The sequence below is a fragment of the Protomyctophum bolini genome, assembly GCF_963924005.1.
Source record: "Protomyctophum bolini genome assembly, chromosome: 7".
In the NCBI taxonomy this organism is placed as follows: Eukaryota; Metazoa; Chordata; class Actinopteri; order Myctophiformes; family Myctophidae; genus Protomyctophum; species Protomyctophum bolini.
The window spans coordinates 39,156,794-39,172,621 of NC_137868.1; the positions used below are offsets into that span (position 1 = coordinate 39,156,794).

The 15,828-nt window shown below is 42.3% G+C and overlaps 1 protein-coding gene across 1 annotated transcript in view; it reads left to right on the forward strand.

The window, feature by feature from the left end:
* The window catches only part of lpcat3 (lysophosphatidylcholine acyltransferase 3), a 29,663-nt gene that overhangs the window by 399 nt on the left and 13,436 nt on the right, over window positions 1–15,828 (forward strand). The window contains exons 2-6 of the mRNA XM_080769026.1: window positions 1,198–1,305; window positions 9,443–9,549; window positions 10,596–10,689; window positions 11,671–11,708; window positions 14,833–15,011. Of these exons, the coding sequence (XP_080625152.1) occupies window positions 1,198–1,305; window positions 9,443–9,549; window positions 10,596–10,689; window positions 11,671–11,708; window positions 14,833–15,011 (526 nt within the window). The remainder of the gene's footprint in view (window positions 1–1,197; window positions 1,306–9,442; window positions 9,550–10,595; window positions 10,690–11,670; window positions 11,709–14,832; window positions 15,012–15,828) is intronic.

The following is a 15,828-nucleotide window of genomic DNA, read 5'->3' on the forward strand; positions in this document are numbered from 1 at the left end:
CAGGCAGTGAATCGGGGTGTTCTCTGTTGTTCTGTTACTGACGAACCATAGCGAGCCTCATGGTTCGGTTCAGATTCAGAATGTCCCAAAGATATTAAAGATTTTTTTTAAAGCTACGAATGAATGACCCGTCACTCTGCAAGGTCGATCAGTGGACTGTTGCCACCAGACCAGAATGCACACACACACACACACACACACACACACACACACACACCCAATGTGATTTCATGGAGGTTTTGATAATGCATATCATCACTGGGTCTCATATGAAAACCAGCTGAGTCTGCTTTGATTTTGACACGTGTTTGCAAATAGTACTGTGCTATTAATATCAGGTCACACAGGAGTAGAAATGCAGGTGTGTGTGTGTGTGTGTGTGTGTGTGTGTGTGTCTGTGTGGGGAAGGGGGTTGTGGTGCTGAAAGTAGACTGTGAACTTTGCTCTGACACATGGACAGACACATACTTCTTTTCTCTCCCTCCCTGCTAGTGCTTACTGCTTAGTCACATGCTTGTGTCCGCAGCAGCAGGCTGAACGGTGCTATTCTATCCCTATGTTGAAACCACATATGTGGCCTTTGGTTGCATATTTCCCTCTCTCCCCATGTCTGTGCAGTGCTACCTAAATCTTTAATGTGTTAACGGTAATTTGCGCACTATGTATGCACACAGCTCTAGTGTACTGTACACTGTACAGGTCAAACTGCACGTCACGACTGCAGTCAGTCACATCATGTAAAAGTTTCCTGTTATTGTCAGTAACACCTATACTGTCTGTACCTACAGTGCACAGAGCAGCATGTTTAAGTTGTTAGTGTGTGTGTGTGTGTGTGTGTGTGTGTGTAGCACACTGATAAGTTTGACGGTTTTATCAGGGGGACTTGGAGTGGTTAGACCACAAGGTCAATGTTGATCACACCAGGAGGTGGCAAGAACAAGTCTCTCATAGCTTAATGCTGGTGCTCAGAGCTTTGATAACAAGTTTTTTTTCTCCTCTCTGTCTGCTTGTGTCTGGCTTGTGTCTGTCTCTTCCCCCACCCTCACCCTCACCCCCTCTCCAACAAGTGATTCATTCTATTTGAGGCTGCCTTTGTCCTCATATGCCCATATGTATGCATTGTATGCATTGTCTGACATTGTCTGACTGACTGTCTTTCTATTCCCCTCTCGTTCTCCATTGCTGTCTCTTCTGCAGGTTACCCATGTGCCCTAGTATACCGGCGGTTCTTGTTTCACCAGCCAGCCAAACTCATCCACTTGTTCCACGCCCTCTTTGGACTGGGTCTTGCGGCGTTCAACTTCGGTGAGATTGCAGTGTGCTGTGGTGCGAGTGGGTTTCTGTGCTGTGAAAGAGTGAATGGACAAATTGGTCTCGGGCTATCCCAGCAAGCCAAATGACGTCATAATGACGTCCTCTAGTGACCTTCAGGACGTTCAGTTCTAGGCCAGATCACAGACCATATGGGGATGATCTTTACGTCATTTCCGGGACGTCTTCACAAGTTGAAATAATATAGCTTATTCTGGGCCAGATCTGACTAGTTGTGATATGATTTAAGTTGATCTGGCCTCGATCAGACTCTCTGATTCATTTAGGACATCCGTCTTAGTGGGCAGAATTTATGTTGGTTGAAATCAGGTGGTATTCTGGGCTAGATCTGTCTTGGTTTGACTTGATCTGGCCCCAATCGAGACGTCACTAATTCGTCCAGGTCCTGACCGTGCTTGCTGGGATTGCTTACAAAGAAAAATGCTTAATTTATTTTTGCCATTTTGTTTTCTTCTAATTAGTCTGTGGTTAAGATTCACAATCGGGTGACCATATCATATGTTGGGGACCAGCTTAATATAAATCGCTCTGGATTAAGAGCGTCTGCTAAATGCCTAAATTGTAATTGACCAGTGCACACAGCTGGTTAAGTGAATGGGTGATCATGTCATGCTAGCGTAGACGTACAGTATTTTGAATGAGTATGGTTTCTAGAGAGGAGAGATGTAATGGGGTTGGTTCTGGGAGAGACCTGAACTCATTGTTGAGTCTCCTTGAGGTGTTTTAAGTGTGCCTCACAAGTAGAGCCTGTATCTTGGTAAATATTCAGAGTACCTCTAGTTAAGCCCTTGAAGTCTAGCGTCCCGATTCTGGGGAAAACATTTGGCGAAAAATAGCAGATCTATAAGCAACTGAACTTTGTCTATAGAGATTTGGAGTAGAGATGAACAAGGAGTGCATCTACTCTACTGTATAGAGCCCTTGGGCCTGGGACTGGTCAATGAAGTACATAAGGTTTTTAAGGGGTTAAGGTTTCCATAGTATTGCCATTATTGTAAACATCACAGAGAATAAAATCATACAGCTAGCTACACATTTCAACATGAGGTGACTTGCTGCTCCTACTGTTGTTGTTGAGCACATCAATTGAAGAGCTGCATGACTAATCATCATTTATCAAAGTTATTGTATGAGTGGAATAAGGAACTGCTTCTGTAATCAAAATGGATAATGGATTAATGGGGTGTATGTGATGGTGTTTTCTTTAAAAATTTACTTTAATGCATTGGTGTGGAGAGCATAATAAACTAGAAGGGTCGCAATTTTTCAAAATTGCAAAGTGTGGTTGCCACAGTCGCTTACATAGGCCCCTCCCACTAATATTGCCAGCCAATTACAATGTCACGTCACCCCTGTGATCATGCATAACTACTTCAGAGGATATTTATCTTCCAAAAATCATGTTTTTGCGACAAACGGTAAAGGGCCTATACGGCCTGTTTTGAAACCGAATATACAAAAGATATTTTTACACTACTTTTCTTTCACTTAAAGGAGGAAACTGATGACAAAAAGAGAGAACTATTTCAACTTCATGTTGACATATCCGTGGTGCAGTAGATCATATCATGGAGATGTGGTCCGGTCCCATTTAGACCTGAAGACATTTCTGCAAATGTCAGTTTTATGAAAACCCTATGTTTCTATGTCAGTCATTCTTAAAGTTTTTCATGTCAAGGACCCCAAAAATATATGTAATTGGCCGCCGACCCCCATCTGAAAATATGTTGTTCCAGGGACCCCCCATGAAGCAAAGATTGAGTTAAAAACGATTGCTCTGACAGAATATATATTCAAAGATTTGCAACACATTTTCACGATTTTTCAAAAATAGCAGACCTACAAGCTCGTAGCGTGGCACTCGGTGCCTCGTTATGAGCTTGTAGATCTGCTACTTTTCAATAGCTAAAGTATAACATACTTCTTAAAACACCAATATACTGTACAGTACTATGCTGCATGAATAAACATACAATTTGATAGCATACAGTAGAATAGATCACCCAGGTTTTATGGTTTTTCAATCCTCACACATGTTCGTGCGTGTATGTAAGTGTTGCAACACTTAAAATGTAGAATATGACATTTTAACGGTAATATGGTATATCGTATCGATATCGCAATATTTGGCATAAAAACAGAGATTTGAAATACGGAAGTTTACGGAATGTATTGTAGTCGATAGGGCTTGCGTGAGTACATGACCACGTGACCGGGCTGTTTTCTGCGCCCTCAATGTCGCAACTCTGTCTATACTCTATGGCTCTGTTGTAATCCAAACGTACACGTGTGTGGGTAAAGGGATAGGGTGGCCTGGCTGGGTGTATGACTTGACTACGCGGCCTGAATGATTCAGCCCTGCAACGAGATATGATCTGGACAACAGATGTCAATATGAAGTTGAGGATAACATTGACCACTTCTGTGTCTTAGTCATACTTCTCCCTCCTTTCTTTTGTAATCTTTTTTGTCATCAGACGGACAGCTTGGTCATATACTTCTCTCTTTGTTGACGTTTTGTTAACTCATCCTCCTGCCGTTAACCCAGTGGTGGAAAGTAAACAATAGCGCCACCATGAGGCCGACTGATGTAATTCCTTTTCAATTAATTTTCATAATTATTATGAACCTCCCTCCCAAGTCTTGTAAATATGGCGCTTACAGTCTCCACTCTCCAATGGAAAAAAATACTTGCATTTAGTCTTCGATTTCCCCATTATAAGTCTATGGAGAACTAATTAATTAATATCAATTAAACTATACAACGCATCTCTTAGCAAAATACAAGCACACGATTCCCGATGAAGCCGGTCAATTTGACATATGGCTCGAGTGTGTGCGGCAGAAACTGTGGGAGGAGTAGTGCGGCAAAGTATCGCTCATTTACAATAACAATACAGGGAAGAGCTTTGTAGATGTGGTAACTTAAGTGTGCTAATTTCCTGTGCTGTTGAACTGCAATGTCTTATGGCAGCAAGCTGTGTGTACAGTAGTTAGTTGGTTTGAAATGGGAGAACATTGATTAGCAGGAAAGTGTCGAAACCAAAACTAAAACCAGTGAAACATGAAAAGCTAGTAGTGGAGATGGACCACTTAACTCATTTAGACCTGAGGCCGAAAAAAAAGCTTTTAAATCTTAACAGTTTTCTGAAAAACCTGGTGCTCAACTTTGTTCATGTCAAGGAGCCCCAAAAATACATGTAATTGGCCGCGGACCACAATCTGAAAATATGTAGTTCCAGGAACCACCCACAAGCAAAGATTTGAGTTAAAAACGTTCACTCTGAAAGAATAGATATTTAAAGATTTGCGCCACATTTTCAAGATTTTTCAAAAAATATGTATTATGTACTGTACTACCTTGTTATAATTCGATACACATGCAGTCTGCTGTAATTAAGTCACATGACTTATTTCAGTGGTACACTTGGCTGTAAAATGAATGATTTGGTGTATTGCATAAATGTCTAATTACACAATAGTTGCCCAGTGCCAACTATCTGCTAACCACATCCCAAAACGGTATAACTTTTAGATAGGGGGGTTAATTGACCTGGTGTGGTTACCTTAATGCAGGGATTCCCAAACTGTGGTGCGACACCCCGGTGGTGAGCGAGTGCCTTCTAGGCCCAGGGGTGCTGGCATGAAAAGGCAAAACAAAGGTCCATTCCAGGCATTCCCAGATCTGTTGTTTCAGCGTGGGGCGTCTTACTGGTGCCAATATGGCAAGTCTATGCAGAATATATGCCATATATATGTGGATATAAGAAATCTATGTCTCGATATACAGTAGCTTATCTGACATACATGCCAGTTCGAACCCGGGCTCCCCCAGAGTTCGTATCGAAGTGTCCTTGAGCAAGACACTGAACCCCTAATTGCTCCTGATGTGCTGATTGGTGCCTTGCAGGGTTTCCGCCGCCATCGGCGTATGAATGTATGTATGTGTGTGTGTGAATGGGTGAATGTAATGCACGTATGTAAAGCGCTATAAATGCACTATTTTCAGGGTGCACAGCCGAAAAAGTTTGGGAACCGCCGCTTAAAACCGCTTAAACCCCAGGGGGAAAATCCGGTGGTTGGAACCGGAGACCAATTGGGTCTGAGCGCTGTTCAGAGGTGGACAGCCGCTGCCCCCGCCGGCGAGGGCAATGGGGCTCAAGAGGTTTAATGGAATGTAGTTGGCATAGAAATGTAGTAGTGTTCATCAAGTACTAACACAATGCAATTTCAGATAACTCACAAATAGCTTGAGAACATTTCAATTGACTGTAAATACAAGTGTGTAAATATTATATTTGATCTTGGCATGCAGGCTCTGCTATACATTACTCCCTGCTCAGCACATTAACAGGCAACCATTTAAGAGAGGGAAATAATATACATCCCCCCTAGGAGAAACAGAACCCCTAGGGAAAGCAGAACTACTTGTGGTGGTGGTGGGAGGGGGCAAATCATACAACATCAGCGGCAACACTAACCACAGGAGGAATTATAAGGAATCAGGTGATCTTAAATAGACCGCCATTGATCAGCTGCTTGACACTTCACACACATTTACTTGCACACTACTATAGAGTGTGCTGCTGACCATGACCCTGGGGTCAACTGTTACCGGGGCGGTCTCCAAATATTTTTTCCATACAGAACCCCACAATATGTAACTGTTTTTAGATCGTTTTGAAATTTGTCTTAGCTTTTTATTTTGTAAACTTGTAATTCACATGTATACCTTTTGTTTTTCTTTTCCTGATCTTATGTATTTTTCTATATGATATTGTATTACGACACTGAATAAGTTTAATTACTCGAGAATAAATAAAACGAAATAAAACCAAGTCACTTAATGCTCCTTTAACATCCTATATTTCATGATTGTGTCTGTGAATCCATTCCAAGCATTCTTATTGCACAAAAAACACTCCTTGGGCTAAAAATGGCCATAGTAGTCATGACAAAATGTGATGAGGTCAGCACTAATGTGAAGAGGTCAGCACATTTTGGGCACATTTGGGTGGCTATGGCTGTTTTTAGCCCAAGGAGTGTTTTTTGTGCTAAACTAATGCTTGGAATGGATTCATCAAGGATCATGAAAACCACCTAGTTTGACATGGCACATGCTACTTAAAGCATAACGAAAGTTTGACATTTTTGCTATATATGTATATATATATAAAGTTAATGGTAGGGTTATATATATATATATATATATATATATATATATACACCCCTATAAAAATTGCTCAATACCGACAGCCGGTCAGCAAGTAGATTTATGAATGTATGTATATAGACAATATTTTAGGCCAATAAAAAAGACTATGCCCTATACCAAATTTCCCACTCCACAACCCGGACTGCCGGACTATTTGGTATCTGCCTGAACTAGCTCGCAGGCTACGCATCATTTCTGGTGCTTACAGTATTATTTCTCTTCTATGTTGGTAAGGTCAGTGAATTAAAGCGTTGCCACAGTCTAGCCTACCAGTGATTATCAACCTGTGGGCTCGTGAGCAGGCATGGTTTCCCGCTCCCGTTGACTTTTTATTTCCGTCCCGTCCCGGACAGAGTTAAACAGGCGACAACTACAACACAAATCTATATGCGGTAGATAGATTTAATTTGTTCTGCGTGGCACATTTCTGCCCGGCAAGTGCTTGGCCGCTCACACATGGCACGTTACAAAGAACGTTGCTGGTGAGGCTGTGATGATACTACAAGCTGACCCCCAAATATTTGCTAAAAGACTCATCTGACCACTTGACACGGATCAGATGGGTGGGCCGTGAACGAGGTTTTGGTCGGCCCTGATCCAGAAAAGGTTGAGAATCACTGCTATAGAGGGTATGCGTGTGGCATCATCATCATACCCAGAAGTTATGGTCAGAAAAATACTTTCTGGACTTATCAGTCCCTATATCCAAACAGAAAAATCCTTGTCTGATTGTACTAATCGATGTTAAACTCACTTTGCCACTCGATTTGCCACTCACTTTATGCATGCACATACCCTCTATATAGTCTACCAGTGACTTATTCTACTCCATATGGACTCCATAGTCTAGCCTTGGGCTCTGCATTCATTTCTGGGGGTGGACATCAAAATCATTAGAGTCTGTCATTCTATTCCTTAGCCCAGATGCATCCCTTGTGGCAAAAAATGGGTTACAACTGCCTTCAAGCAGCTTCATTTCCATGCATTATGTGTGTTCCAAGGGCAATACTGCATCAAAAATGTTAAGAGTATTTTGTGCGGAAGCTGATAGCTTGTGCCTGTGTAGTTCTACCACGAGATGCAGTAGGTCTGTCATTCTCCAGTCTATGTGGCTGAGTATGACCGTGGCGGAGTCTGACCTGTTAAGTGATTGTTCTTCTGGTGAAAGGAAGTGAATATTTCATATGCAAATTGATAAACTGAAACGGTAGAACAGGTTTGACAGATGGAGGGCAACATTTACATTTGATTAATACATTAGTTAAGCCCACAGGTGTAATATTAATTAAAAAGGAGGTAAAGACAAGTGTAGATGGATGGAGTGAGGGAGAGTCTCTGAGGGTGGTATGGCAGGGTGGGCGACAGGGGTGTTACGTTTTCCAAACGAACTCGAACAGTAGTGCCACACCGCGGTTGTGTGTAAGGCATACTGCAGTATCGAGTTCATCACCGCGATTATTATTATTCTTTTTTTTTTTTTCACTGTTTTGTTTATTCAAGATTCAGGGTATACAGTAAATCAAATGACAGTATATGTGACACACCCATATGAAACATATAAAAGATAACAAAATGTTGTGAGTCCATACACAAAATATTGTGGTAGCATAAAATAAAAATAAGAAAATAAAATAGAAAGTTGCATAGTCCTATGCTAACATGGAAGCGACACTAATACAAACCACATAACCTGAATCAAGTTTTGAAACAAAAACAAGACAAACGTACGACAAGACAAGACAACATGGCATGGTCATTGGTCACCCAAAACATAATAGACGTGGTAGTGCATCCACACATGGCTCCTAATAATAAATATACTGAACAACCCAGCTGCGTCGGGAATCTACAGTACCGCGATTATTATTTTATTACATTTTTTATCCCATGATTTTTCACCTGGTGCCAATTGGGCGCTACTCTCCCTCTGCCAACCTGGGGAGAGCCCCGAACTGAGCTCACTCTTTGTTGAATTCATGAGGAGTGCCCACTAGGCCTCCTCCTATCACCTGAGGGGTATTTCCCCGGTAGAACGTAGCGGGTGGAAGGAACACGTTATAGAGAGTATGCACATGCATGATTTTCCCATCAGGACACGCCCCCCTCATCTAGACTGACTGGCAAAACATTGAGCAGCATGGAGTGTTGGAGTACCACCTGTTTCTAAATGTCACCTAATGCAGGATGCAGCAAAAGGTTGTGTTATTGAAAACAATGCAATCAGACAGGACTTTTCTGTTTAGGCGACTGGGCTGTCAACTTAAGGCCAGAAAGTAGTTTTTTGCCACTCAGTGGGTGTTCCCGCATAACTTCCAGGTACGATGATGTCACGCGCATACCCTCTATTGTCTATTCCAACCAGTTCCTCTCCAGGCAGGCCTGACTGACCAGGGGGAGGCCCCTGAACTGCTTCCTTCAATGCGTGAGGTGGCGCTACCATGCTCCTTATAATATTATTATAACTATTATATATATTTTTTGAGGTATTGCTCAATACCGCAATACCAACATACCGTCGGTAAACAGTAATGTATTACCGCAATAACAAAAAAGCCATAAATCATGAAATTCTAAAGGGCTGCTAATAACTGATCACTTGTTTCTTTCTATTGTGGCTGCACTTGGACTTTACAGCAGGTCTGTTGCTTTTATCCTTTTATTCCTCTTGAATGCTCATTTCATATTGGATTTACGTTGGTGTATGTTCCCTCTCCTCCTTCCTCCTGTCTCTCTATGTGTGCCAATTTAGAATGAAGGTGGGAAAATGCAGTTGTCATGTCCAATCTTGCAGGTCACACTTCACACCCACGTCTCACTATGTATCTTCCTTCCTCTCTCTCTCTCTCTCTCTCTCCTTTCTCTCTTTCTTTCCTTTCTTTCTTTCGTCTCTCTCAGGCGTTCAGCTCTATCATTCTGCACTATGTATCTTAGTCCAGTTCCTGATGCTGAGGCTCATGGGAAGGACGATAACAGCCATCCTGAGCAGTTTCATCTTTCAAATGGTGAGCGCTCTCCTTGTCGTCGTCCCCCCCCCCCTCTCTTTTGCTCCTGTGTGCTGGGTGGTGATGCAGGTTCACTTTATGGGCTCTTCCTCCCCCTCTATCCACCCTCGCACTCTTTCACTGCAGTGGCTCAGGCGCTGCCTGCCAGATTGTGCGCCACGTGCAGCTTATGTTTTTTTGTTTGTTGCCTTCTTCCGTATCTGTGTCCTGGGGCCTTTTTCTAATTGTAAAATTGCAATGGGATGCTTTTGTGAGAGTGCAGCTTGGGTATTTTCTCATGCAGTATACAATGAAGTATATAGGGCTATGCCTGTTAAGTGGTTACTGGTAATCTCACTTGGCATTAGGGATGCACCGAAAGGGAAATTCTTGGACGAAACCGAATATAGGAAACAGTTGGCCGAAAACCGAATACCGAAATATGATATAATATTATATATCTTTTTTCCTACCATTGCTGTCATGGCCGTACCTTAAAGCTACCTGATTTATGGCAAAAGAAATGGTTATGGCAAAACTTAACTTAAATAATAATCACTATTATGGGTCCATAAAACATTTATTCAGCTCTTTTGAATGCATTAATTGCATACACTATTCGGTGATATATTTTCTGCCTATTCGGGCCGAAACCGAATAGGCCGAAAATGCATTTTTAGCCATTTTGTGCCGAATACTTTCTGGGGATGAATATTCGGTGCATCACTACTTGGCATAGAAAATTGCAGTCCCTAACAGGAATTAAATAAGTCAACTTGACTTTATTTGTGATGTCCCGGTACATTAGGTAGGCAACTATATGGCTACACTGACCAAAGATATATCGCAGACACACAGAACTCATGTTATCGCCTTTACCGGTTTAGTCTTTTCTGGGCTAAATATGCTTGATTCACTTATATGGTTCATACCCTTGTTGGTTTAAATATGCTTGGATTTTATGTATGCATGTGTGTTTATGTTTTATGATTGAAATATGGCTGAATGCTAGTATATTGTGTACGTAATTGTTATTGATATTTGTGCTCTCCTGTGTCTTGCCGTAGGTATACCTGCTGGCAGGCTATTACTTCACAGCCACGGAGGAGTATGATATCAAATGGACCATGCCCCATTGTGTCCTAACGCTCAAGCTCGTTGGTATGTTTGCTCTTATCTCGTTGAGACACACACCCCTCGTTATCTCCATGTTTTTACTCTCCATCCTTAACCGTGAACCTTATCTGTTATCAATAATGTTGCTTTCAGACTTTTGATCTGTAAAAGTGGCCATATAGGCCTTTGCCGGTGCCACGTTATTGATTCGTCCCTGTTGCCGTAGTAGTCATGCTGTAGATCTCCCACTACATCACTGTGGGGCCAGACCCATTTTTATGGTTAATGAGTAAATATCTTTATTATTATTACTTGCGCAAGCAGAGCTTGATTCGAATCTTAATTTAAAATATTTGATTATTCTTTAATTTTTTTACATTCGAATATTCATTCACACCATTGACTTTAGTATTTCATTTCAATGTTTTACAGAGAGGCTGAGATTTGAAAGTTTGACGTTCGTAGTAGGCACTCGACAGAGTGCAGTTCTAGTTATTTTAAATATTGAGAAAATTTCATGCAAGAAATAAAAAGAGAATTTCGTGAAAGAAATTGCGGAAGTACAAGCTCACAAGCTTGTTGCATTGTGGTTTAGTTGTAGATGTGCTATTTTCACTACTCAAATTTCTCTTTTGGGTCTCAATTCTCGACCTACAGGGTTTAGGAACCACTGCTGCAGATCTAATGAATTTTGAATTGCATTTTTATAGCAAAGTGCTCAAAGAAAGCGTCCTCACTTCCCACATTCACACACCAATGGTGGCAACCAATACGTTGACAACTGGTTATGCACTGACACCTACATTTTACTTTGACCTTGAAACCGGGACTCAATATATAGCACAACTTTCCTGCATGGCTGCATTTCACTGTCAGAAAAGCTTGTGGCCCAAAGCCACTTGTTGAGAACCCTGGTCTAGACCTTGGTGATCAAATAACAAGCAACACATAACGTATGAATTGAATTGTATATTCTACTGATCATGGCAATCGTACTCTGATGCTCGTTGCCGTTTCTAATTGCAGGTTTGGCATTTGATTACTATGATGGCGGAAAGGAACCGGTGAGTTGATTTGATCTCTCTCTTTCCGTTGTGATTGTATTTGCTCTCAGCTGATGTGTTACTGCCTGCCTTGAAGGGATGTATAAATATTTGCAAAAGGCATTCAATCTGTCAATCTGCAGCCCTTTACTGTCTTTGAATGTACTTTCTCCTGTGTTGTGCTGTATGTATACAGACAGTCTGTGAATGTACTTTCTCCTGTGTTGTGCTGTATGTATACAGACAGTCTGTGAATGTACTTTCTCCTGTGTTGTGCTGTGTTGTGCTGTATGTATACAGACAGTCTGTGAATGTACTTTCTCCTGTGTTGTGTTGTGTTGTGCTGTATGTATACAGACAGTCTGTGAATGTACTTTCTCCTGTGTTGTGTTGTATGTATACAGACAGTCTGTGAATGTACTTTCTCCTGTGTTGTGCTGTATGTATACAGACAGTCTGTGAATGTACTTTCTCCTGTGTTGTGCTGTATGTATACAGACAGTCTGTGAATGTACTTTCTCCTGTGTTGTGTTGTGTTGTGCTGTATGTATACAGACAGTCTGTGTAACTTACTCTTTCATTCTGTCGTCAAGGGGAAGAGAGGGAGAGATTGTGTTTTTGATAGGAAGGCTAAAGTCTGCAGAACAGGATATACGTCGGTTATGTGGCCACGCTAGGTATTAACGTTGAGCCTGGTTTTCTGTTATTATCACCGGTTTCTATTTCCAGACTCCTCCGCCAGCTTTTGGCGAAATCAATCTTAATATAATTCTTGTTTTGTTTTAGTATGCCACCTCCCAGTTTTTATTTATTGAGGCAGATTTCTAGAAATACCGTAAAGGGAGACTGCATAAGAGAGATACAGGAGAGACGATTTGATTCAAGGCCGATGGGTCTATGGTTGTGGTGGAGACAGGGGCGTTATTCATCGCTACACTATCTCTGGGCAGATTGGAGTCACTTTAACGTATTGTCCTGCTTTGAAGTGTTCCTCCTGCTCATCTGAGCACTCTCCGTGCTTAGCGGTGGTGCTAGCAACCCATGCTCAAGTCTGCTGTAACCATTAGTGCATTACTAGGTTCCTCTGTCTTTATTGTGCTTTATCTCACCGTCATTTATCTAGGTTACAAAATACACAGGTTTATAGCGGAGACACTTTCTCAATGCCACTTAAGTACATTACTTCTCCATATGCTTCACTTACCTTTGTTCTTACATAGCTCAAAGCCACTGCAGTTCATTGATTTACTTTGTCTTTACCTTGCTAGTTTCTTTTTTCACCATTGTAGAAAAACACCATCCTCTAATATTTACATTTAAAAAAATGTAGCTCATGCTGTTGATCCAGAGTGAGTGCAAGCCTCTACAAGCTTCAGTCACTAGATATCAGCTTCATATGCACTCAATAGAAACCTACTAGTGTTGCACGGTATACTGTTGTGTTGAAGGTTAGGAGTGATGGATTTTCACCGATGGCAGAGGCCGATAATCATATATAAATTTAAACATTAACATAAATTGTGTTGAACTGTGTCCTCTGCTCCTAAATGTATGGGTTAAGAAGTGCAATGTGCTTTGCAGTGTTAGAGCCCGGGAGAGCAGTTAGGGGCTAGGTGCCTTGCTCAGGGACACTTGGACAGTCCCTGAACCGGGGACTTTTTGTTTCCTAGATGGCCCCTCTTTCCAGTCAACTGTTGCCGCCTCTAATGTCAGTTGTGCTAGAGCCAGCAGTCCCCAAACCTTTTTTTTGGCCATGCACCCCCTGTAACTTCCTGACCTAGCTGACGCACCCCCCCAACACTCAGTCTTGTTGCATTTGACCGAAAAGTATACATTCTTAATATGATTATGGCAAATAATCACGGAATGTTACTGCACTGAGAGACACGCAGCTGCTGTATACTCCCGCAGCTGCTCTATACATCTCCTTACAACAGTGTTTTACTGGATTTTGCCGTTTGTGCTAAATAACACCATACAACCACCATTACCCTTTTCATGCCACGCACCCCCTAGAGGGCGTTCACGCACCACAGTTTGGGAAACACTGTGCTAGACAATATTCACAATAATGTAATAAATTCTCAGTGCAAAGGTACAGTAAATGGTCTTCTCTGTCTGGCCTCATTGTTTGATCTTTTCATTAGGAACAGACTACTGGGTATTCTAGCTAAATATCACATAGTTAAATGGGCTGGTATAGGTAGGTGCTAGTTTGTGGTAAGTGTAGATTATGGTCGACTCGCTGTGATATTTGTAACGGGATACGAATACGCTCATTACAGTGATCATTACTCTACCTTGCCTATCGTCCTCGTTTGTTATCAGTTGTCCATTTTGTTTGTCACCCCTGTCTGCCTTGGCTCCTGTTCTGTCTCTCTTCCTCTGATCTTTTCTCTCACTCCACTGTTTACCCCCTTTCTCATCTGTGTCCTGTCCCTCTAGCCTGGCATGGCCAGATAAATTAGTCTGGAACTTCTGTGTGGGAGCTTTTTTCCCCCAAGGGGGGGATTCAAACATCACAGCAAAACATTCTGATAAACCCACCCAATATTATACTACTAGGCCCTGACAGATTTGTCTGGTTTCTAGGCTACTGTCCCTCACCCAGTCATTTCTCTCTATGTAGCTCTCTCTTGCTTCTCTCTCTCCCATCTCCAGCTCCACTGCCCCCCTTTCATGACTCACACAATCCCTCTTTTCTCCCACAGGGGATATTACTTGGCTCACCAGGGTCACCAGAGTTCAAGAAATTCAATCCCTGTCCGAATGGATGAGATTTGGATTTAGGTGTTAAAAGATATTATTTTATTAATCAAATTTAGATTTCTTATTGACATAGATCTAATTCTTTGATCGTAGATCGGATGTCAAAGTGCTGTTTTTCCCGCTTATGAACTGCCCAAAATCCAAATATGATGCAATCGGAAAGGGATTAAAAGTGTTGAACTCTTGGGCCTTGAAATTGGAAACGTTCCTGGTTTGATCCCCTGCTCAAGTGTCCTTGAGCAAGACACCGAACCCCTATAGCTGCTTCCTGGGTTACTGCTCAGTCACCCACTCTTCATAGTTCATACGAGTTCAGTTTAGGACAAAACCTGGCCTTTTGACCTTTCCTCTTTCTGACCTCTCCTCCCTCCTTCAGGAGCAGCTGAATGCAGAGCAGCAGAAAGCGGCACTGCGCACCGTCCCCTCCCTGCTGGAGATGTATGGCTTCTCCTACTTCTACGGAGGCTTCCTGGTGGGGCCCCAGTTCACGCTGCGCAGCTACCAGAGGCTGGTGGCAGGGGAGCTCACCGACTCCCCTGGACAGCCTCCCAACAGGTATACAGAAGCCATTTTCAAACATTTTCAAATGAAATATGTATTTTGCCGGCGGAACCGGCCGGCAAAAGATGTTTGTGACAGGGATCCTCATACAAGACTATATTATTATATTATATTATTTATTTATTTGTCAAATAGCTGAACTTCAAGCTCACAATGTCTCAAGTAAAAAAAATCACATTATTATTATCATTATTTATTATTATTTGTTTTTCCAAAGAGCTGACTTACAATCTCACAACACCCCGCAAGGCAACGCGTAGTGAACGGTAGTAGTTAAACTGATTTTGATGCTAGATTACCTCATTTAGCTGGGGATCCCATGAAACCACATCAAGGACCCCTGGGGGTCCCTAAACCCCACTTTACAAACCTCTGAGGTAAAGGGTGGAGGGAGGGAAGGAGAGTACAGGGATAGAATAGAATGCAATTCATGGTCCAAGAAATCGAAGTGTGGGTGGAAGATTGGAGGGGTTTAGATTAGAATGGATTGGATTTGGACAAAAGGGAGGGATCTCTCTCTCTTTCGTGCATCATCATCAGATGGCCAGCTTGGCAGTGTGTGTAGCTATGCCCTGGTCTGGTCCTACATCGAAGAGGCCGGGTTCTGGAGTTGGCCTGCGTAGTAGGGGGCAGGTGGTAATTAAATGCTCGGCAGTCTGCTCGGCCTCGCCACACTCGCATGCTATGCTGTCAGCCAAGCCCCACTTAAGGGAGGGATGAAGAGATCGAGGGTGAAAGAAGGGATAGAGAGGTAGGTAGCGGACCGATGGACGGAAAGAAAAATGGACGAGAGAGCAGAACGGAGCGCAGA